Source organism: Patella vulgata, chromosome 5, assembly GCF_932274485.2.
Source record: "Patella vulgata chromosome 5, xgPatVulg1.2, whole genome shotgun sequence".
Taxonomy (NCBI): Eukaryota; Metazoa; Mollusca; class Gastropoda; family Patellidae; genus Patella; species Patella vulgata.
Window position 1 is genome coordinate 11,732,250 of NC_065883.2, and position 24,492 is coordinate 11,756,741.

At 39.4% G+C, this 24,492-nt stretch overlaps 2 protein-coding genes across 2 annotated transcripts; both read right to left on the minus strand.

Moving 5' to 3' along the window:
• Positions 1–6,984: 6,984 nt before the first annotated feature.
• LOC126822234 (mucin-2) lies at positions 6,985–13,951 on the minus strand. Its single transcript, XM_050551000.2, has 4 exons — positions 13,800–13,951; positions 10,667–11,779; positions 10,344–10,452; positions 6,985–9,599 (listed from the first exon to the last, which is right to left on the minus strand). The coding sequence occupies exons 2-4, from the start codon at positions 11,748–11,750 to the stop codon at positions 9,470–9,472; spliced, it is 1,323 nt and encodes a 440-aa protein (XP_050406957.2). The 5' UTR covers positions 11,751–11,779; positions 13,800–13,951; the 3' UTR covers positions 6,985–9,469.
• Positions 13,952–15,000: 1,049 nt separating this feature from the next.
• LOC126822230 (mucin-2) lies at positions 15,001–24,195 on the minus strand. The gene is made up of 4 exons (XM_050550993.2): positions 24,033–24,195; positions 20,942–22,134; positions 17,392–17,500; positions 15,001–16,544 (listed from the first exon to the last, which is right to left on the minus strand). The coding sequence occupies exons 2-4, from the start codon at positions 22,104–22,106 to the stop codon at positions 16,451–16,453; spliced, it is 1,368 nt and encodes a 455-aa protein (XP_050406950.2). The 5' UTR covers positions 22,107–22,134; positions 24,033–24,195; the 3' UTR covers positions 15,001–16,450.
• Positions 24,196–24,492: the final 297 nt, after the last annotated feature.

Sequence of the window (24,492 nt, forward strand, 5' to 3'; positions counted from 1 at the left end):
TATGCTGCTATTTTGACTATAAGACATACTACTGTACTACACAAGACACTCATGACAGGTCTGCTTAATATAATGCTAACACAATGTATTTCTATCCAAATAATAAATTGTATCTTATACATATCGAGGCATGAATACATGTATCAAAGACCATTTCACCTTAAGGTGATAGACATTTGCACGTCAGCATAATATATTTTACTAATCGTTGTGTATGTATGATTTTTCGCGTGCGCACTCTCAATTTTTTGAGGGGATTCCGCGTGAAAATTAGAGCTCTCAGGGGGGCCCGCTTATACGGGTGGACCTATTGTTTAATGGGGGCCTGGGAGGACACCGTCCTCCTAAACTCCCTGCCAGCACGCCCCTGGTTCGGAGCAGAACAGTAGGACGTTACCCACCATTTCATTTATTTCAAATTCAAACTGTCCAGGCTTAAAAAGATTGAAAACCAGGGGGAACGGGTTGAAAACCAGGGGAAACAGTTTTTAAAAACGTTTGAAACTAAGGGGAACGGTTTTAAAAAAAAAAAGGTTGATTACCAAAGGGAACGGTTAAGTTTGAAAACCAGGGAAACGGTTTAAAAAGGGTTGAAAACCAAGAGGAACGGTTAACACAAAGGTTGAAAACCAGGGAAAACGGTTTTAAGGGGGTTGAAAACCAGGCGAAACGTTTTAATAAAGTTGGAAACCCCGAGGAACAGTTAAAGCAAGGTCGAAAAGCAGGGGGAACGGTTTTTAAGAGGTTGAAACCAGGGGGAACGGTTTAAAAAGGGTTGAAACCAGGAGAGACGGTTTTAAGAAAAGTTGGAAATCAGGGGGAACGGTTTAAAAAGGGTTGAAAACCAGGGGGTACGGTTTTTAAAAAGTTGAATACCAGGGGGAACGGTTTAATAAGGGTTGAAAATCAGGGGTAACGGTTTCAAGAAAAGTTGGAAATCAGGAGGAACGGTTTTTAAAATAAGTTTGAATACCAGAGAAAACGGTTAAAAAGAGGTTAAAAAACCACGGCTCATAACCATGCAAACACAACCACAGATCATATTTATATCAGCCAGACATCGACCAATTGACATTTAATGTTCGAATCACTCGCATCGTAGAAGTTCATTATTCAGTGACCTAATATAGATGAGTGGTTGGAAGGGTAAAAGACAAACTATAGTAGTTATTTAAACGAGGATTTGGTCAGACACTCGACAATTTATCTGAAATGACAATTAATTGTTTCATTTTTAGTTTCTCGACGGTTAAACGCCGCGATCGATTTCTAATTATCACAGTCACTGATGAAAACAGCGACTGCCGCACAAGATTTCAGATCGTTTTATATGTCTTTGATACTCAAACATCAGAACGGGCCTTTGAAAGAAAGTATGAAAACATTCCAATGACGTTGACAAAACAAGGACAAAGAGGTTGTATGTTCAGGTAAGAACATTTATTACAATGACCTATTTGCATACAGCATTCAGGTTGATATACAATACACTTTGTGCACTGTGCTTCTAGGTCAATTAGATATTGGATGCTTAAATACTTGGTTGCGTAGTGAGGGATGCCGGCAGCTTGGACAAGGCAACTATTCCACCCCCTAAACTGCGGACCGTTAGCATCCTTGTGCAGGAGGTTCGAACACTGGGATATTTTCTGTGGGTGGGGACGCTATTTTTTTAATTACTACTTATTTTTTTTTCTTTTGAATTTTTTGCGCCCACGCCATAGATATTTAATCGTCTGGGTTCATAAAAATTGACAATAATTCTAACGAGAGCATCGTTAACGCTGTAAAATACGTCCACATTCCCGCTTTCATTGATATGGTACTTTTCACAATGAAGTGAATGAAATATGAACTAGCTGCAATGACTACAATATGACAAGAGGCAAACAAGGCTAGGCTTGGGTTTGGTTTGCCAAATTCAGAGACTAAAATATTAACAAAAAAGTTAGTAGGACACCGTCACAGAGGTCCAGGGCATGCACCAAAATCAAATAAGTGCTGTCCTTAGGCTATAAGGAATATGCCAAGTTCCAAAATGGGCGTGGCTCTGCCCCTGGGGGTTGGGCATGCATCACAAACAATAGGGATGTTCTTTAGCGTATAAGGGATAACAATTTTTTTTTAACAATTTGCGCCTATAGATACTGGTATCTTCATTTAACGCTAATGGGGATGAGGTTCGTGATTGCAAATCGCTATTTTTGGTATTTCGATATAGACATGGATATTTTACATACAGTTGTGCTACATAAATCGTTTTCTAGCCATGCCTCCGAAGCTCCGATCCGAGCATTATCAAACTGAAACCTCTACCTTAAAGATAGATTCCCACGAAGGTATTTATCGGGTAGTTATATCGAATAAAATAATGGCAATATATCAAATGTAGAGATACCTAATCTTATTAGAAATATACTGGATTCCCTGGAAAAAAAACCCACGGGGCGCGCACAAGACACAAATGTTAGGGTATCCCTCGAATGCTGTAAGAAGAACTACCTATGTGTTGATCTAATGGCTAACTGTTGTAAGAACGTTGAGAGGATTAAACGTCGGAAAGAGAAGTTGGCAGAAGGTGATCCAGTAATTTACTTAGGCTTCGATATTTATGGTAAATAGACAGCGACTAACGACAAATATAAGATAAAGCTGGATTCTCCTCCAATTGATTCCCGTGAAAAACAAGGCTGATAAAAAAAGATTCTAGTGATAGGGGGTTGGATTATCTTGTTTTCGATTGAAAATTTTGAACGGCATTTGAAGAAAAAGAATGAATCTTTGAAATTGGAAAAACAATAATCTATGAATCGGTTAGGAAATATCCCGTTTTTTTTCTTTATTTTTTTTGGAAAATTTCGACAAAAAATCATAAGTTTCAGGAAAAAGCTTCAAAAGGTCAATCGAACTTGATTTCTTTTTTGGGGAAATTCAACAAAACTCTTGACGTCTTTTAATTATGACGTCACAATAGGTAAAACGTCATCTTATTGTTCTATCATTGAGTTATTTTATCTGCTAAGAGAAAGACGCTCCGTGATAATTTATTGAAATTAATTACATTTTCTACGTTTTTGTGAATCCAGATAGGAAAATATAACATCAACTATGACTGTATTGTAAGTATATTTAATTATATTGTAAAGAATTCTAAGAATTGAAAGAAAAAAACCCATTAAAATCTCAAATAGGTTTTCAATATTTATGTAGTCCAGTGACTTGAGAACAGATAAAAACAAATAATAGATAAACTGATTTTCTCTGTTATATGTTTTAAATACGGTTTTTGCTTTTTTAAATTAAAGAAGTTTGAAATTTAAAGAGTATTTTACTTTCTCTTACGTCTACTTTTATTTTGTATTATATTTATTCCAGAGAAATACCAGACTATAGTGATAGTAGTTTAGACTATGGTGATGTATTAAGTCAAAAGATATATGATGATAATAACATGTTTGTTACATTAACTGATGAAGACTTGATCAACTCTACAGTTAATACTTCTAGTAAGTCTAACACTGTTTTGTTCAACACTAGTTAATACTTTTAGCAAGTCTAACACTTTACTAGACAACACTAGTTAATACTTCTAGTAAGTCTAACACTCTTTTGGTCAACTCTACAGTTAATACTTTTAGTAAGTCTAACCCTTGACTAGTCAACACTAGTTAATACTTCTAGTAAGTCTAACGTGTTACTAATCAACCCTACCGTTATTACTGCTATTAAGTCAAAACACTTTTACAATGTCCGTTGACCGTAAGATTAAAATCAACATGCAGTTGATTAAATCACACAAATAAAATGGTTAGAATTATTTATTTATTTGTTGTCGACTTGTCGCTTGATACGCACATACGGTATTTTGTATTTATAACTTACGTGTGGAATACGGGGAAGAGGTTAGCGGCATTTTTGCCTACTCTTTTATTCCAACTGCCAAGCAATATTTTGCTGTGCAATACCAAAATAAGCACGAAGACCTTTGTTTTACGTACTTGTAGTGGATTTGAACATGTGGTTATTATATAGGGTCAATTATTTATTTGTCTTTTACTTTCTTATTTTCATTTCTTAAAATGTTTTCACTTTTTCAGTTGTATCTTACTATAAGAAATCTAACCATAGATACGAGAAGATTTGTGAAATGAGAGTTCCACGATCATCATCTCTATCATCAGTATCATCCAATGGAGATACCAAGAATTTGGACGAAGAATTAGACGACACTTTTCAGCTGAACTTAAACCAAAACCAACATTATTCAGTGATCAATTGGGCTGACGAAATCTCATATGAAGAACCAACAAATATTCCTTATTGGGCATTGATACCTGGATTAGATTTTGATCGACATGCTAAAGATGATTACTCTACCACAGACAATATTGATGACTTCAATCAAATTCACCATCAGTATGTTATCAACTGGGCCGAAGAACCTGTGCATGATGGACCCGTAGATGTCCCTGACTGGGCTTTGATACCTGCATTTGATATTAATCGACATGATAAAGATGATTGTTCTAGAAGACAATGGGCTACCACAGAAAATATCGATGACTTCAGCCAAATTCACCATCAGTATGTTATCAACTGGGCTGACGAACCTGTGCATGATGGACCCGTAGATGTCCCTGACTGGGCATTGATACCTGGATTAGATTACGACCACCATATCTATTCTTTCGCCCAAGAAAATGTTGAAGAATCTGACCCAATCTACCATAAATTTGTCATCAACTGGGCTGAAGAACCTGTGTATGAAGGAGTCGTGGACATTCCTAGCTGGGCTTTGATTCCTGATTTTAAATTTAATGTCACCATTAAAACCAGCCAAGGAGGATCTGCTGGAGTAACAGGTTTAGATAGCGATGCTAAAGAAAACTTGGCAAAAAAAATTGTTAATTGGGCTGATGATCTTTCTGAAGATGAAGTTGTTGATGTACCAGAATGGGCGATGAACAGAAACTTGTATCTTAACAGACACAGAATCAACGCCAAATCATATTTTATTGATGTTGTATTTGGTTTATCTACTATTTGGGAATAATATGTTTGTGAGAGTTGCGTCAACTGTGAATTCAACTGAATTGTGAGGATGTTTGTGAGAGAGTTGCATCAAGCATGAATTCTGCTGTATGTTTGTGCGAGAGTTGTTTCAATTCAATTGTGAATTCAACTGTATGTTTGTAGATATGAATGGGTTATGGTTGTTTTTAGTGTGAATGTACTATGTATATATATATATATATATATATATATATATATATATATATGAATAAGAATTTGTTGTGTTAGGTGTGAATTTAACCGTTATATTTGTTGGATGTCATTTAAACTATATCTTGTCTGTTCGGTATGAATTATTACTGTAAGTATCAGTCACGATTGATTTTGGATGAATGGACAAAGAATTAGTTTTAAATTATTGAAATAGAGAGGGATACGAAGAGGAGGAATTTTCTTTATTAAGGGATGGGGGAGGGGTATTTATTTATCATTTTGGAATAATATATTTACAATACGTTATATTTTAATTTTTATACAGTAATCTATATACGCAAGAATAAAAATACAAAAATACATAGTTATATACGGGTGTTATATATTATTTTTTTGGTCAAATTTATACAAGATTATAGTTTTTACATGTTTTTGAATTTTGTAATAAAAATCCTAATTACAATGTGTATATCTGTTGTATATAAACTGGTGTTATAAATGACTGGTTTGTGTGACTTGTACAATGTCAGTATCCAATAGTCTACAGCAAGTGTTCGCAATACATGGGTTGGATGGTAAACATGTTGTGGCATCTTTAGTAAATGGAGAGAGAGAGAGAGAAATGGGGTTTAACGTTCACTCGACACAAACTAGGTCATTTCGGGACTAACATATGGTTCAATTTTATTTCAATAATTCGCTTGAGCGTAGGGGTCTTTAGGAGTGGGAAGAAACCGGAGGATCCGGAGAAAACCCACGAGGTTGGACAGGCGACCCTACTCCTTGTCACGTAACAACCGGGGAATCGAAACCATGCCAGCTGACTCAATGACAGACCTTATGATACAGCGCGCACACGCTAACGATTCGGCCATCCAACCCCCCTACTAAATGGAGAGGCAAGCTGATGTTAATGTATAAATGTGGACGTATAAAAATCGCTTTCTTACAAACCACCCCATTGCTCATACAGTATTTTGTGGTTTGGTTTGCACAAAAATAAAATTTGATTTGTAAAAAAAACACCCAAAAACTGATGTCTCTTTAAAAATACTTATCTGAAATTATTATAAATATTATTTATAGTTTACAAGCTGATATATGGTGGCACATGGTGCACGCGTGAGTCACAATGAATAGATAAAATTGCGATTGCGCTTTATTTCAGGAACAGACGTTTATATGATAAAATATGATATTTATTTTCAAATTAAAACATCGTTCCCAATGAAGTTCACTCTAGCTATGATCATTTACATCTTCCCGGAGGGCCATATAAATAACACATTGTGTCCATTTACTTCTTCCCGCAGGCCCATATAAATAACACATTGTGCCCAGTTACTTCTTCCCACAGGTCCATATAAATAACACATTGTGCCCATTTACATCTTCACGCAGGCCCATATAAATAACACATTGTGTCCGGAGTTCTATATAAAAACACAGTTTGTCCATTTACTTCTTCCCGTAGGTCTATATAAATAACACATTGTGTCCATTTACTTCTTCCCACAGGCCCATATAAATAACACATTGTGCATATTTAGTACTTCCTTCAGCAGGCCCATATAAATAAAAAATTGTGCCCATTTACTTCTTCCCGTGGGTCTATATAAAATAAACACTATCCCCATTTATATAAATTACGCACTAGGCCCGTTATATCTTTTCGTAGGCCCATTTAAATAACACACCGCGACCATTTACACCTTCCTGTGTACATTGCACACAAAGACATAATATAAACTACATATATATTATTGTGTCCATTTATATAAATTACGTACAATGACCATTTACATCTTCGCGTAGCACGCTATACATTAATTACAAATTACACAGCAGGTCTATTAAAATATTCAGATAGGTTTGTATACATTACTCATTCAGTTTAATAACACCTTCAATGTCAGCTAATATAAAAGCATTTAACTACATACACGATAACATTGATCTTTATAAACAGATGAGCATTAAACATATTCAGATTGAAACATATAAACACAAATTTAAAGTAGCTAAGTCTCTAACTCAATATCATCCAAAATCTTCGACATTGAAAACACGATTTATTTGTGGCTTTAAATCAATATTGATGTTGTGATCTTACCGGGAAAAGATGGCCTTCTGATATCCAATATTTAAGACAAAATAAACATTTTACAATTTTGGTACACGAATCGTTTACCATAATGCGTTTCAGTGCTACTTGTAATAAGGGACTCGAAAAACGAGTCTAGGCATATTCCACAAGTCATGTGAAACGATGACGCTATATTCTTATCTGGAGAGCATACCCAATAAATACTATATATCGGCGTAGACTGGAAAAACCAGACGCTAGAGATTGAAATTCGATTGAGAATACTGGCGTATTTCGCCGAACCTAACTGATTAGAAATTACAGTAAAACAGAAACGATTGAATGTAAATCAATTTATATACATTCATATTACATTATTGTATGCGTTGCGACCCATTTGTGTCAATTTCTAGGTCCCAAATATTAGCGACTTAGCTCCTTTAAACATGGTACATAAACATAAATTAAACATGTATACACAAATAATTTAAACATGTACACCACACACACAGTACCCGTGAAATATGTACACATGCACACAAAAAATGAAACACGTATATACACACAAATTGCACTTGAAACATTGCACATTAAAAGATGAGCATAGTTTATGAAACACTACCATTTATAATGTTTAGTTTAGGAAATGGGTTTGTACGTGTACGTACATTTACATCCCACTTCTACTCGTTGCCATGGCAACCTTTGATAAAACTGTCCTGTTTAATTGCAATACATGCTTAAAAGTATCCGTGTATCAGAAATGTACTGATCATTTCTGATACACGGATACTTTTATACCGTTTTAGATATCTATCAAGCAACAAATAGCGGACGTTTAGTCCGACTCAGATCGCAATTGATAACCAGGCTCTAACCGATGTACATGAAACAACTAGTCAAATTCATAGTAACAAAACAAAATGGGGGGAACTACATGGCAGTTCAAAAACATATACAATGACATTAAATTAACATAACAACATATTACAAAAATCAATTATTATACATACCAATTGGCATCTATTTCATAATTTGGTTTGATTTATATTAATATGCAAAATATATAAATTAGAATATTGAATAATTATTTTAATTAATTGTGATGATAGAAGGCGCAGTTCTCTTGCTGGACACTTCACAGGCATTGAAAATAAGCAGGATGAAAAAAAAAGCCTAGAAAGTCATAAACTTTATTACAAATAAATTTCAACGGAAGAACCATCCGCCGATGCATACTTTCACCAGGAATGACCCACATTTCGAATTTCCTTTACACTACATTTAATAATATCGCAGTCCTCTACGCCATAGACATTGTTTTGACGATCTGGTCTAAACAAACACGTGATTGTATCATAGCAAGACGCACGTGTAAATACTACTCAGGTCGTCTCTCCACTGCGAAATCATTCTACCATGAAATGTAACGTGAGGCTCAGAAAGGGATAAATAATGAAAGAACAGAAAGTATTTGTCACTTTTCGGTTGAAACGACTCGATAATAAATACTATTTTTCACATTTTGCTTCACAATACTCGATAGAAATGTGATGTAAGTAACTTATTAGCACCTTTCCTCAGTGTATCGGTGAATATCAGGACAGTTTTGGTCGGCTCGGCTGGGCCCCTCGACCAAAACTGTCCTGATATTCACCGATACACCTCGGAAAGTGTGCTAATAACTACTACATACATGTATTACCATTACCTCGGGCGATATCTGTATGAATGAAACTTTTTACCCATCGGCAGTCCATGGTATACAGTACAGAGCTCTTTTTATCGTACAGTGTTTACTACATATATACAGTATATTAAAAGAACCCTATTTTAAACACTAACATATAAGGGTACTTAATCATCCACAAATGTAACAACATTTAACATTAGGTGGCCTACAGTCCGTCAACCTACTGCCTTAATCGGCAGTTAGTACACGAACTAAATGTATGATGTAAGGCACTCTTGTTTCAAATAATCTCCCGTTCCGATGAAATAACCTCCAGCATAACCTCTGGAGGCCCTTCGACAGACTGAAGTCCACAGATTGCAGTCCCCAAAGCCGCTACCTTAATCCGACCGTTAGTACAAGTAGTAAAATTAATGTATCATAAAAGGCACTATTGTTTTAAATATTGTTCCATTTAATGGTGTTTAATCAACCGTTAATTTTCTGTAAAGTGGATTGCTGAAACTCGGGTCTCCACCATCATCAAAGTTATCACCATCTCCAACTAATATCATTTCATCGTTATCTACACGCAGACGTCTCATCTGGAACCGACTGTAATAAATTAGAAAAGAGAAATCAAAGAGACGGAGAGATCCTTAAGTTATATATAACAGATTTTTTTTCTCGGCAGTTCATAAATTTTACCAATTTAATTGTTACAATGCCTAATTGAACCGACCTTCTGTTTCTATCAAACAAATCTTTTCCAAAATCAATCCAAATATACTTCCGTATCATTCACTACGATAAGTAGGGTCTGGCAAGGAAATGGAATGAAATGAATTGGGGTTTAATGTCTTACTGTTCTTCTCCGACTGGGCTAATGGAGACGAGCATACACCACACAGTGTGCTATGAGGGAAATTTTGCCCGGACAGCGGCACTACGGCCAACTCTTATATCGAATTCCAACTGTCAAGGGATCTTTTACGTGTACGCCAATGTGTACACGGGACCTCAGTTTTTCGTCCCATCCGAACGACTAGACAGCTGTCCTTGTCAGGCCCTCCGTCCTGCATCACTGACAGGGGGGAGGTCTGGCAAGGACAGTGTGTAGTTGTTCGTACGGGACTAAAAACACAGTTACGTTCACCATTGACTTGACAGTTGGAATTCGAAATAAGAGAAGGTCGCAGTGCCGCTGTCCGGGCAAAATTTCACTCACAGCACACTGCATGACGTATGCCCGTTTCCATTGGCGACAAAAAGTAACATGCCCGTCTCCTTTGGTGACAAAAAGTAATACGTCAAATCCTATTTCATTTTTTATTTCGCATTTTTGGTTCGTCAACTTACAATAAGAGGACACTTCTTCGTCTTTTTAGAACTACGATAACAACGATGGTCGTGATGCAGAACAACGTAACACATGTCACGACAACAGGAACAATTATTTTTGTAGTATCTGAAAGAGAAACTGGGATAAATAAATACCACCACCAACAACAAAAACAACACACGCAAGAATCGATAGTAAAAAATTATGATTTTATATGATAATGTATCTGAACCGTGATGAAGATTTTTACAGCCCGTTATATTTCTTGAATTCGAACTGCGTCCAATAATCTCTTTAGTGTATAGACTGGGTTGTGCACTCAATAAGATAATTGGCCTACCTGAATTACTCGAGGAATCAGAACGTGTTGGTGGAGATGCTTCTGATGAAGGTCCTGGAGAAGTTGGTACTGATGTGGATTTCGCTGAATGCGAAGCTGGAGAGGTTGGTGCTGGCATAGAGGTGACGGATTGCGAAGCTGAAGGGGTTGGTCGTGGCGTAGATGTCACTGGATGAGAAGTTGATGGTTTTGGGGCTAGCGTAGATGCCACAGGAGACGGAGCTGGAGAGGTTGGTACTGGCGTTGATGTCACTGGATGCAAAGTTGAACGAGTTTGTGCTGACGTTGACGTCACTGGTTGTACAGTTGAAGAATTTGGAGCTGACGTAGATGTCACCGGATGCGAAGCTGACGTGGATGGTGCTGACGTAAACGTCACTGGTTGTACAGTTGAAGTTTTGGGAGCTGACGTAGATGTCACTGGGTGCGAAGCTGAAGTGGGTGGCGTTGGTGTGGATGTCCCTGGTTGCGAAGTTGAAGTTTTTGGAGCTGACGTAGATGTTACTGGATGCGAAGCTGAAGTGGATGGTGCTGGCGTAGATGTGACTGGTTGCGAAGTTGAAGTTTTTGGTGCTAGCGTGGATGTAGCTGGATGCAAAGCTGGAGAGGTTGGTGCTGGCGTGAATGTCGCTGGTTGTGAAGTTGAAGGGTTTGGTGCTGACGTAGATGGATGTGAAGCTGAAGTGAATGGTGCTGGCGTAGATGTCACTGGTTGCGAAGTTTTTGGTGCTGGCGTAGATGTCACTGGAAGAGAAGTTGAACGGATTGGTGACGGTGTAGATGTCACTGGTTGTGAAGTTGAAGTTTTTGGTGCTGGCGTAGATGTCACTGGAAGCGAAGTTGAACGGCTTGGTGTTGGTGTAGATGTCACTGAAAATGAAGTTGAACGGCTTGGTGATGGCGTAGATGTCACTGGCTGCGAAGCTGGATTTATTGGTGCTGGTGTAGGTGTCACTGCTTGCAAAGTTGATGAGTTTGGTGCTGGATGCGAAGAATTTCCTGTCTGGTGCATTTGATCCACGCCACTATCTCCATTGGTGAAGATTTGAAGTGACAGCAATGACACCAAAACTGTTAACCGCATTATTACTTTGCTATATTGATGTCAGTGACCTTGTAAAAAAAACCAGTCATTGACGGTTACAAAGATTTAAAGGAACTAATGAAATAGAATGGGGTTTAACGTCCTACTGTTCTGCACCAACCGGGTTAATGAAGACTGGCATAGACCGGACAGTCGCTTTTCCACCTACTGAATACTGTCACGGGTTCTTTTACCTGGGTTTTCGTCCCATCCGAACGACTATTCGCTACAAAAGACCCCTTGAAGTTGGAATTTGGCGAAGAGTTAGCGGAAACTTCGCTGTGTGGGCAAACATTCCCTGACTGCATGGCGTATGTCCGTCTTCATGAGTCCGGTTAATACTGTTCTGCACCGACTGGGATAATGAAGGACATACGCCATGTATAGTGGTGAATATTGCCCGGGCAGTGGTTTCTCGGCCTACTCATAATTGAATACCAACTGTCTTTTACCTAGGTTTTCGTCCCATCCGAACGACTATTCGCTATAAAAGAACTCTTGACAGTTCCCTAACTGCATGGCGAATGTCTGTCTTCATGAGCCCGATTAATACAGAAGAGTGGGACGTTAAACACCATTTCATGTCATCCTACCACCCGGCCGTATTGGCATTGGCTCACTAACCAGGAGGTCCGGGGATCGAGACGATTCTTCGGGATTTTCCGGCGGGGATTCCCCTTGTCAGTGGCGTAGGACGGAGGGCCAGACAAGGAACATAGTCTAATCGTTCGGATGGGACCAAAAATTAAGGTCATGTGCACACGTTGGCGTGCCCGTAAAAGACCCCTTGATAGAATACGATTCCAAATTGTCCTCCTAGCACGCTGCATGGCGTGTCAATCTTCAATAGGCCGTTTGGTGCATAAAAAGTAGGACATTAAAGGGACAATAACACTCTTGCTGGCTTGACAGCTCCAGAAAATAAAAAAATAGCCTTATTCTAAGTACTAGATGTGTTAGTGTCTTACCTGCTGTGTAAATTATCCATTAAATCTTATTTTACTTGTCCAGAGGGTTCAAAAATATTTTTAAATCCAAGTCACATTTGAAAAGCTTTACGTCAGGCTTTTCAAATAATTTAGTTGAATTTTTCCAATTTTTTAAATTAGGTGTGTTAAGATGAAATTTATATCACCAATTAATTGGAATATTGTAAAACAGTACAATTTGTTGACCAGATTAAAGATTGGGACATATTATTCAGTTACAGCAAGAGTGGTATTGAGCCTTTAATACCCATTTTATTTCATTTCAGGACTTGATGTGAATAAACACCACAATATTTATTAGGATCATGAAATAAACATATAAAATGATATAGGTGAAATGAAATGAAATGGCATGGGGGTTTAACCGTTCTACATTTTTGCACCGACCGGGTTATAAAAGTAATCCGGGCACACGCCATACAGTGCTATGAGGACAGTAGCTACGAGAACGTAAATGAAATATCAAATTCCAACTTCCAAGGGATCTTTTACGTGCACGCCAATGTGTACACGGAACCTCGGTTTTTCGTCCCATCCGAACGACTAGACAGCTGTCCTTGTCAGGCCCTCCGTCCTGTATCACTGACAAGGGGAAACCACGCCGGAAAATCTGGATGAACTTTCTCGGCCAATGCAGGGATCGAACACCCGACCTCCAGGCTAGCGAGCCAGCGTCTTACCCACTTAGCCACGTGATCCCCGTACGAGAACGTAGCTAAAAACGTTGAGATATACTGACGTGACGGGGGGTTGAGAGATGAGGTTTGTTATCTGAGGACAGCGGCGCCACGACTTACTCTTATTTCGAATTACAACTACACGTATCACGAGATGTCATTTGTTATATATATAGAAACTTTTTAGTTGTTGTTTAGAGTCACGAGATAATGATCCGTCAGTCACGTATTAAAATGTCAGTAGACAAGATAATATCAATAGTAGAAAGGCTCATGGGATAAATCTACGATATTTCTGTTATAAATTTTGTAAAGTTTTCACCAAATCTTCGGCTATTCTGTCCTATATAAGGAGTCTGGTAAACTTTAGGAAAACAACTTACCAAACATAAATAAGTCTTCTTATTTTCCCAAATAGATAACACTGGTTTGTCTTTGTCGAAAGTAGTCCGTACGATCTTTATCTTAACAGGATATTGTTTGTGGCCTATATGTGACAACATCGGTATGCTCCGCCCCCTTTTCTTTAATTAATAGGTAAGCGGATGTGGAAAGTTGACGTCACTTGATATACCATACGAAAGTTACGCTGACTTATATATATAGCTACGCTCGAAAACACAGGGAGAGAAATACGGTTTAACGTCCACTCGACATAGACTAGGTCATTTCTGGACTAACATGGTTTAATTTTTATTTCAGAGAGAGAGAGAGAAATGGGGTTTAACGTCCACTCGACACAGACTAGGTCATTTCGGGACTAACATATGGTTTAATTTTATTTCAATAATTCGCTTGCGCGTAGGGGTCTTCGGCAGTGGGAGGAAACCGGAGGACCCGGAGAAAACCCACGAGGTTGGACATTTTTATTTCAATAAAACACATGAGATTGGACAGGCGACCATACTAACTGACACGTATAAGCGGGGAATGGAAAGCACGTCACTTGAGTCAATGACAAACCTTATGTTTTCAAGCGCACGCGTTAAAGCAAAAGATCCCCCCGCCCTCCCACACCACCACCACCACCACCGCCCTCCCACACCACCACCACCGCTCTTGAGAACAGACACCAAGCTCATTGACCGAAATTTTAATTCCTAAATCGACGATTTTATTCGAAAACACAAAGTTTGATTCTACAATTTTGAGAAGAAGTTATTCTGCGTCTATTTAATAAAATGGAAAATGTTTTTTGTAGTCTTTATGTGTATGAAAGATGTGAAACGGATTAAAAACATTTTACAAAATCAGGGGCATGTCCAGGGATTTGAGCAGCGGGGGATTTGACGGGATTTCTGGGGGATTATCTATAATGTCAGACACACTGATACACAATTACAGCTGAACAGCGTGGAGCGAGGCCAAAACGTCGGCAATGCTTCGACCATTAGTTTTTTCTTTAACGTTATTTCAATGAGAAAAAATGCTCTGTCCGAGCAAGCCCACCCCCCCCCTCCACCGGACACGAACCTACAATATGTTTTTAAATTCTGAATATTCGGTTGTTTTATTATATCTTTATTTAAGCTAATATAAAAGCATTTAAATATATAAAATAACATGGAAATGTACAAACTGAGCATTAATTGAAACATGTACACACAAATTTGAACATGATGTGCACAAACATATACACAAACATAACCATGTACAGGTGCAATATATACACACCAATTGAAACATGTATACACCAAGTACATGTACACACCAATTGAAACATGTACACACAAATTTAAACATGTACACACAAATTTAAACATACGCAAACTGAAACATGTATAAATGTAATTGAATTGTGTGTACACACAAATTGCACTTGAAACTTTACACATTAAAAGATGATGTTTAGTCTATTAAAACACGTCCATTTATAATGTTTTGATTAGGAAATATTTGTAAAAGAAAACCCCACTAATTTATGGGTTATCCATAATTAATACTTCAGGCGTTAATGCAAAATGTCTTTATTTGAAAAAAGGAAACACCAGAGTCGGATTAAGATTTTATATTATGTCCCCGGACTACGGAAAGTGTTCCGTTCCAATGAAATAACATTTAAAGGGCCTATGACTCTATTTTTGTAACAAAGAAATAGAACAAAAATGATTCTAAAAGCACATATTAATGTAATATGAATATATGTTAAGTGATTTATATGCAATTTTTGAAAACTACGTTGTAATTTCTAGTCAATTATGTTCGGTGAAATACGTGAACAGTTCAAATTAAAAGGCATTTGTTTACGCCTACTTAGTGCATTCTACACATTTTTTAAATTATTATTTTGCCGTTCGTGAATCAGCCTTAACTTATTACTTAAACATTGTGTTGTTGTTCTTAGCGTTTAACGTCCGCTTCCACCGAAGGTGATATCGCAGACAAGTTCATTTTAATGATCTTAGCGCACGCGCAGGGGTCTTTGCTGTGGGAGGAAATCGGAGTACCCGGAGTAAACCCACGAGGTTGAGAAGGCGCCCCTATCTCCAAGCCACATACGCTCACACCTGGGATCGAAACCACAGCCGCAAGCCAGAGGTGACCGGCCAACTAGAGGTCGAAGCGTGACACTCTAGACCACTAGGCCATCCCAACCCCCCTAAACATTGTGTCGTGGGATATGTTTTTATTTGTTCATTACAAAATGGCACCCGAAACCATATGGTAGACGTCTCGTGTACGGATTATAAAATGTTAATTGTGTTAGAAATATTGGATATTAGGATTCTATAGTTTCACGACAAGATAACAGCATCAATATTGATTGAACTTGATTAATATTGAATTCTAATTCGTGTTTTCAATTTCGAATTATGGAAAATATTGAGTTAGAGACTTAGCTCCTTCAACTTAATCTCTCGATGCCCTTTAGCTGACTGAGCCCCGGAGCTGCAGCCCCTAAGGCGCCTGTCTTAATCCAGTCGTTAACACAAGAACTAAATAACCTGTAGAGTAAAAGGCACCCTTGTTTACAATATTGTTCCGTTCCATGGTATTTAATCAACAGACAGTCAGTTTTCTGTAAAGTGGATTACTAAAACTCGGATCCACCATTAACAAAGTTATCAGTCTCCCCAAACAATATCCGGTCATCATCATCTGCAATCAGGCGTCTCATCTGGAAACGACTGTAAGAGGTTGGAAAAGAAAAATAATGAAAGAGAGAAAAAAAATTGTGGCTGATTTTCTTTTTTTTCGGGGGGGGGGGGGTATTATATTTTTTTTTTGGGGGGGGGGGCATTTTATAAATCTTACCACTTTAATTGTTACACTGTCTATTTTAACCCACTTTCTTTATTTATAAGTACATTTGATTCCAAATAGCCTCTAAACCACCCAGAATCATTTCCAATTACCCCTTTCCATATTTGGCTACAGTGCACAGGTATCCCGATGCAGACGATTGGATCAGCCAACAGTGTAAAGATGGGAAAAGTAGAAGATTTTAGGCGCAGTACGTTAATCCGGCTACTTTTGACTTCCAGGGTTAGGGTTAGGGTTGGGTTAGGGTTAGGGTAGCCGGGTCAACGTACTAGATTTTATAGCCCGAGCACCTTACTTGGAAAATCACATAATCGAATCCGGGATTTTCTTGCTCGTGAGCCCGTGCCATACTCACCTGTTCCCTTGTCAGTGATGTATGAAGGAGGGCCTTGCAAGGAAGAGCGTATAGTCCTTCGGATGGGACAAAGAGTAGACGGAAATGGCGCTGTTCGGGCTAAATTTCCATCACGACACACTGAATTGGTTTATGCAGGAACAGGGACAAGGAACATCGTCTAGTAGTTGTGGTGGGGCCTTGTACACGTTGATGTGCACGAAAAAGATCCCTTGATAGTCGGAATTCGGTGTCAGTCGTGGCAAAATAAATTGTTCTATAACGCACTGTCCGTCTTTATTAGACCGATTGGTGCCGAAAAGTAAGAGGTTGAACCCCATTTTATTTTATTATACATAGTTGGTTCGATAACTTACTATAAGAGTGCACTTCTTCGTCTTCTTAGAACTATGATAACAACGATGGTTGATACGAAGAATAACGCAACACATGTCACGACAACCGGTACAACGATTTTGGTATTATCTGAAAGAGAGAGAGAGAGAGAGAGAGAGAGAGGGGGGGAAATGGGGAGTAACGTTCACTCGACACAAACTTAATTAATTTTGGGAGTAACATATGGTTCAGTTTTATTTCAATAATTCGCTTGCGCGTATGTGTCTTTAGAAGGGGGGGGGGGTGTAGGACTCAGAGAAGACCCACGAGGGTTGGACCAGTGACCCTACTCCTTGTCACGTACAGTTGGGGGAATCGAAACCACGCCGCTTGACTCAGTGCCAGACCTTATTACCAAACGTACACGCGTTAAACCACCCCACCCCCTTTGTATTCGAAGGACAAATTGGGCTAAATAAATATCGTATGGAAATGTATGAGAATTAGTTAGTATGGGGTGGGGGTAGGGGGTCACAATAAAAAAAAAGAAACATACGCACGTAATATGCGTATATAGCTGTCATGTCGGTCCATCTAGAGACAAAAATTTGAGGATGAGCGCAATCGCTATTTTTGTTCCAGGGTTATGGCTGATGGCTCTTTAATTTGCATAATTTTGCTTGTCCGCTAGCAAAATGCCACAATTCTCTAGGATTTTTTTTTTCAAGCTATAGGATAATAGTTCGTAGGGGATAAACGACAATTGGGATTGAAATTGAGCGCAAGCGCTTTTTTTTCTTTTTTGGGGGGTTCTGAATTTATAGCCCTTTAATAAGCGTTATTCTGCTTGTTCAGTCTCTGGAGTTCACATTTTTTTTTAAGAATCTGTTTCAAACTGTAGGGTGTAAACAATTGTGAGCAATGGTCTTTTTTTTCGTTCCGGAGATCTGGCCCTTTAATTAGAGTAATTCTGCTTGTTCGCTCCCTAGAGGCCACACATGTTGACGAATCTGTTTTAAACTTCAAGATAAGTAGTTCTTATGAATAGACGATTGGGGGTAAATTTGGGCGTAATCGAATCGCAGTTTTGGTTCAGGAATTATGACCCTATTAGCCCAATTTTGCTTTCCGCTATCAGTTTCTAAAGCCCAAATTATTTGAAGAATCTTTTTCAAGCCTTTGGATAATGATACTTAAGGGTAGGCGACAACTGGGATTGAATTTAATGGCCTTGTCTGTTCTCGAGATGCCACAATTTTTGACTATTCTTTTTAAACTCAAAGATAATGATTCTTATGTGTAGATAAATTTGAATCTGAACGCAATCGCTATTTTGCTTCCAGAGTTTTGGCTCTTCAATTACCGTAATTTTGCTTGCCCGCTGTCTACGTGTCACGCTTTCTTTTTATACAAAGGTTATATTTCCATGATATTTGAGATTTTTACAGTCGGCTATATTTTATGAGTTCAAACTGCGTGATATAATCTCTTTACTACATGTATGTACGAGGAGTGATTGATAAGTATATAGTGAGCCTCGATTGGAAAACCGTGCAACACAATGATACCACGTTTTGCACGTGCACTATTATATTCCTCGGGCTCTGTCACAAACTTTCATCACATTCGGTTAAACTGTTTGGTTGTGACAGGCCATAACAATCAAGTAGTGTCTGTTGTTATCAGAAAATGGACCATATCGAGGCGAGAGCTGTGATTAAGTATCTGCATAAAAGGGTCTAACACCGAAAGCCATACATGATGATATAGTTGAGACATTAGGAGATGATGCTCCTTCATATGCCACAATTAAAAGGTGGTCAGCTGAATTCAAGCTTGGCCGAGACAGCATTGAAGACGAACCACGCCCTGGTCGACCAAAAACTGTGTCAACACCTGAAATGGTACAAAAAATCCATGATCTGATAATGAATGACCGGCGAGCTACTGAACGATTCATAGCTGGGGTAGTTGGTATTAGCCAGAAGAGAGTTCATTCTATTATCACTGAAGCTTTGGAAATGACAAAGGTTTCAGCACGATGGGTGCCAAAGCTTTTGACGCCTGATCAAAAGCGTTCAAGACACATCATGTCAGAAGAGAAGCTAGCCTAAAACAAATTGTTACTATGGATGAAACTTATGTTACAGTATTGCTTTCTATCAAGTTCAGATGACAAGACTAGTTAAACATCTTCTAATACTTTCATTCTTTGCTTCTTGCATATCAAGTACAAACATCGTAATGTTAAAGACATCCAGAACTAACTTGTATTGTATGTCCTAGCTTGGCACAAATGTGTCAACTCCAAGACGCTCTCCCTCGTTCCGTCTCGTCTCGTGCTAAGGCGACCGTGGCCTGCGCTCTCGTGTCCTGGCCGGAACTCACTGTCGATTCGTTTGTTATCTGGGTTTATAAACCCTTCCAAACAAAGGATCTTATTAGGTATCTGGCTAATGTATCATGTATCATATCAGGTTTAACATTCGATACAATCAGACAAAGAAAGTTTAAATAAAACATGCCAACAACAAGTTAAGATTACATAATCACATAAGGAATGCTACCAAGAACTCCAGGGGTCGGACAGGTTGATATATTGATATTAAAATCCCTTTCACTGTCAAGGTGACAGGAATCGTCTATAACATCTGTGATTATGTAACACCTGGGTCCACCACTTTCAGCCAGAAACAAAAGAGCAGTCAAAACAGTGGAAACATGTGACGTCGCCGACCCCAAAGAAGGCAAAGACTGTTTCATCGGCAGGAAAGGCGATGGCCTCAGTATTCTGGAATTCTGAGGGTGTTCTCATGGTGGATTACCCCCAAAAGGGTCAAACAATTAACGGTAGATGCTGTGCAGCACTTATTTGGCAGTTGAGGCAAGAAATTAAGACCAAAAGACGAGGAAAGCTGACCAAAGGTGTGATTTTCCACCAGGACAATGCGCAAATGCACAAATCAGCTGTTGCCATGTCAGCAATCCATGACTGTGGTTTTCAACTTCTTCAGCATCCACCCTACTCTCCTGATTTAGCTCCCTCAGACTTCTATCTGTTTCCTGCTCTGAAGAAATGCCTTTCCGGTAGGCATTTCCCGTCTGACGATGACGTCATTGAGTTTCTACACACCCAAGACAAAGACTTCTACGGAACTGGAATAAAGGCCCTGCAACACCGATGGCAGAAGTATATTACATTGAAGAGAGACTATGTTGAAAAATAAATGCATTTGATTTGAATTTCTTACTTATCAATCACCCCTCGCACACACTGGGTTGTGTGCACTCAATAAAATTTTTAGCCTACCTCAATTACCCGAAGAACTAGAACGTGTTGGAGATGCTGACGATGGTGGTGATGTTTGTCTAGATGTCCCTGGATGCGAAGCTGAGGGGGTTGGTACTGGCAAAGAGGTGGTTGGGGCGAAGCTGAAGGGGTTGGTGCTGGCGTAGAATTGATAATAGCCAATTATGAACCGTGATGCAGATTTTTACAGTCCGTTATACTTCTTGAATTCGAACTGTGTGTCATAATCTCTTTAGTATATATTAGACTGGGTTGTGCACCCAGTAAGATAATTGTCCTACCTGAATTACCCGAGGAACCAGAACTTGCTGGAGATGCTTCTGATGATGGTCCTGGAGAAGTTGGTGCTGACGTGGATGTCGCTGGATGCGAAGCTGGAGAGGTTGGTGCTGACACAGAGGTGGCTGAATGCGAAGCTGAAGGAGTTGGTGCTGGCGTAGATGTCACTGGATGCGAAGTTGATGGGTTTGGTGCTAGCGTAGATGTCGCAGGAGGCAAAGCTGAAGAGGTTTGTGCTGGCGTAGAGGTGGCTCGGGGCGAAGCTGAAGTTATTGGTGCTGGCGTGGATGTAACTTGTTGAGAAGTTGAAGTTATTGGTGCTGAAGTAGATGTGACTGGTTGCAAAGTTGAAGTATCTGATGCTGATGTAGATGTCACTGGCTGAGATGTTGAAGTTTTTGGTGCTGGCGTAGATCTCACTGGTGGCACTGTTGATGGGTTTGGTACTGGCGTAGATGTTACTCGTTGCGAAGTGGAAGTGTGCTTAGCTGGCGTTGGTTGCAAAGTTGTAGTCTTTGCTGCTGGCGTAGATGTCACTGTTTGCGAAGTTGCTGGCGGTGGCGTAGCTATCGTTTGTTGTGAAGTTGTACTGTTTGGTGCTGGTGTAGCTGTCGTTGGTTGCGAAATTGTAGTGTTTGCTACTGGCGTAGCTGTCGTTGGTAGTGAAGCTGTATCGTTTGCTGCTGACGTAGATGTCACTGTTTGCGAAGTTGCTGGCGGTTGCGTAGCTGTCGTTTGTTGTGAAGTTGTACTGTTTGGTGCTGGTGTAGCTGACGTTGTTAGCGAAGTTGTAGTTTTTGCTACTGGCGTAGCTGTCGTTGGCAGTGAAGTTGTAGCTGTCGTTGGTAGTGAAGTTGTAGAGTTTGCTGCTGGCGTAGATGTCACAGTTTGCGAAGTTTTTGGCGCTGGCGTATCTGTCGTTGCTTGCGAAGTTGCAGTGTTTGCTGCTGGCGTAGATGTCACTGTTTGCGAAGTTTTTGGCGCTGGCGTATCTATCGTTGCTTGCGAAGTTATAGTGTTTGCTGCTGGCGTAGATGTTAACTTTGAAGAAGGTGGCACATTGGGTGTAGCTGTTGGCTTTGGTATTTGCATTGTCGTAACGTCTTTATCCCCATTGGTGAAGATTTGATGTGACAGCAAAAATACCAGAACTGTTAACCGCATCATTACTTTGCTATATATTGGTGTCAGTGATCTTGAAAACAAAAACAAACACCACATTGACGGTTATAAAGATTTAAAGGAACAAATGAAATAGAATGGGGTTTAACCAGGCCCGTAACTAGAGGGCGGGGGGCTGCAAAAAGTTTCGCCCCCCCCCCCCCTGTGAAAAGATTTTCGCCATAAAAAAAATATATATACATTGTCCGTCAATAATTCAGCCCCCTTGAGAACACTTCCCGCTCACCTTGTTGCTCTGAGCTAGTTACGGCCCTGTCCTACTGTTCTGAATCAACCGGGATAATGAAGACTGATATACGCCGGACTGGCTGTTCCCCCTATTTTAATTGAATACCATCTGTAACGTATTCTTTTACCCTGTGGTGGGTTGGGTGGTCAAATGGTTAGCACGTGCGTGCTGTATCATAGACCTGTCATTGAGTCAACTGGCGTGGTTTCGAATCCCCGGTTGTACGTGACAAGGAGTAGGGTCGCCTGTCCAACCTCGTGGGTTTTCTCCGGGTCCTCCGGTTTCCTCCCACTGCTAAAGACCTCTACGCGCAAGCGAATTATTGAAATAAAATTAAACCATATGTTAGTCCCGAAATGACCTAGTTTGTGTCGAGAGGACGTTAAACCCCAGTTCTCTCTCTCTCTCTCTCTCTTTTACCCTGGCTTTCGTCCCATCCGAACGACTACTCGCTATAAAAGAACCCTTGACAGTTTGAATTCGGCGGAGAGTTAGCGGAAACGTTGCTGGGTGGACAAACTTTCCACCCGTCTTCATTCATGAGCCCGGTTAATGGAGAAAAGTTGGACGTTAAACCCCATTTCATGTCATCCTACCACCCGGCCGGCCGTATTGGCCCGATGAAGACGGACATACGCCATCGTTCGGATGGGACGAAAACCTAGGTAAAAGAACCCTTGACATTTGGAATTTTTCAGTGAAGAGCAGAAAAGGACTTTGAACTCCGCTTCATTTCATTCTATCACCTTGATAAATAAAGTTAATAATTCTTAAACGATTTCCACACAATCAGTTCATTATCTATAATACAGATGGTTGCTGTTTTAGTGCTCGGGGACTCGGGGATTTTTTTTTTGTGTGTACGTGGGCTGAAAGAGCATCCCTTCATTTTGCTTTTTTTAACCTTTTCAGTGTGACAGGTCGTTTTAGGTCGATCGAAAATTTAGAATACCGTTGTTTATAACGACGAGGTTCAAATTTTGGTAATCGTTTCTTGGCTCTTGAAGGACTTTGTTTGGCACTTGAAGGACTTCGTTTGGCACTTGAAGGGCCTTAGTTTAGGGGCCATGGTGGCTCAGTGGGTGAGGCTCTGGCTCATCAACCAGCATGTCCGGGTCTTAAGAAAGTTCCTCGGGGTGGTTTTCCCTTGTCAGCGGGGTAGGACGGAGAGCCCGAAAAGGAACGGCGTCGGGTAGTTCGGATTGGACCACAAATCAAGGTTCCGTGTAGGCTGTAACACGTTGACGTGCACGTTAAAGAACCCATATCGGTCGGGTCACATTTTATTTATAGCACACTGGCCGTCTTCATTAGCCCGGTTGATTCAGGAAAGTAGGGCGTTTAAGCCCTTTCATTTCATTTCAGGGCTAAGTTTGAATATACACCCCTATATTTATTATGAATTGAACATTATGTAGAACACTATATAGGTGTAAATTTGTTATATACATGTATTTATAGTAATCTTTTTGTTGTCGTTTTATCACGAGATAATGATCAGTCGGTCACGTATTAAAATGTCATTACATAAGAATAATGACAATAGTAGAAAGCATCATGGGATAAACCTACGACATTTCTGTTATAAATGTTGTAACGTTTCCACCAAATCTTCGGGTATTTTAATTAAAATTCTATCTTAGCCTATATGGAGCCTATTATATTTAAGAAAAACAACTTACCAACATAAATAATCCTCCTTATTTACAGTGTACTCAAATAGATAAGATTGGTTTATCTTTGTCGATATTATGTACCCTGTATGGTGACAACATCGGTGGACTCCGCCCCGCTTTTGCGTGCAGTGCTGTTTCCTGCACTTATCAATTTCGTTAATCAATTATCGATTGTGGTAATATGTCGTCACTTGACGTACCGTAATCAGGGAACTTTGGAAAAGTTACAATTGTTTTTTTTTTTAATATCATGAAATGGTTTAGGGAAACTTTACTTTACAATAGCCTTTGTATATGATTTCGTCAAGAGTAGAATTGCCCTTAAAAATTATTTTGGTTTTTATTCGGTAGTTGGGTGAAGGGGGGGGGGGGGTCTCTAGTGAGTATGTCGAGAGAAACTCTTTTCACTGGTCTCTATCATTCAGAGAAATATTCTACGAATATTATATTTTCACGCGATTTTTAG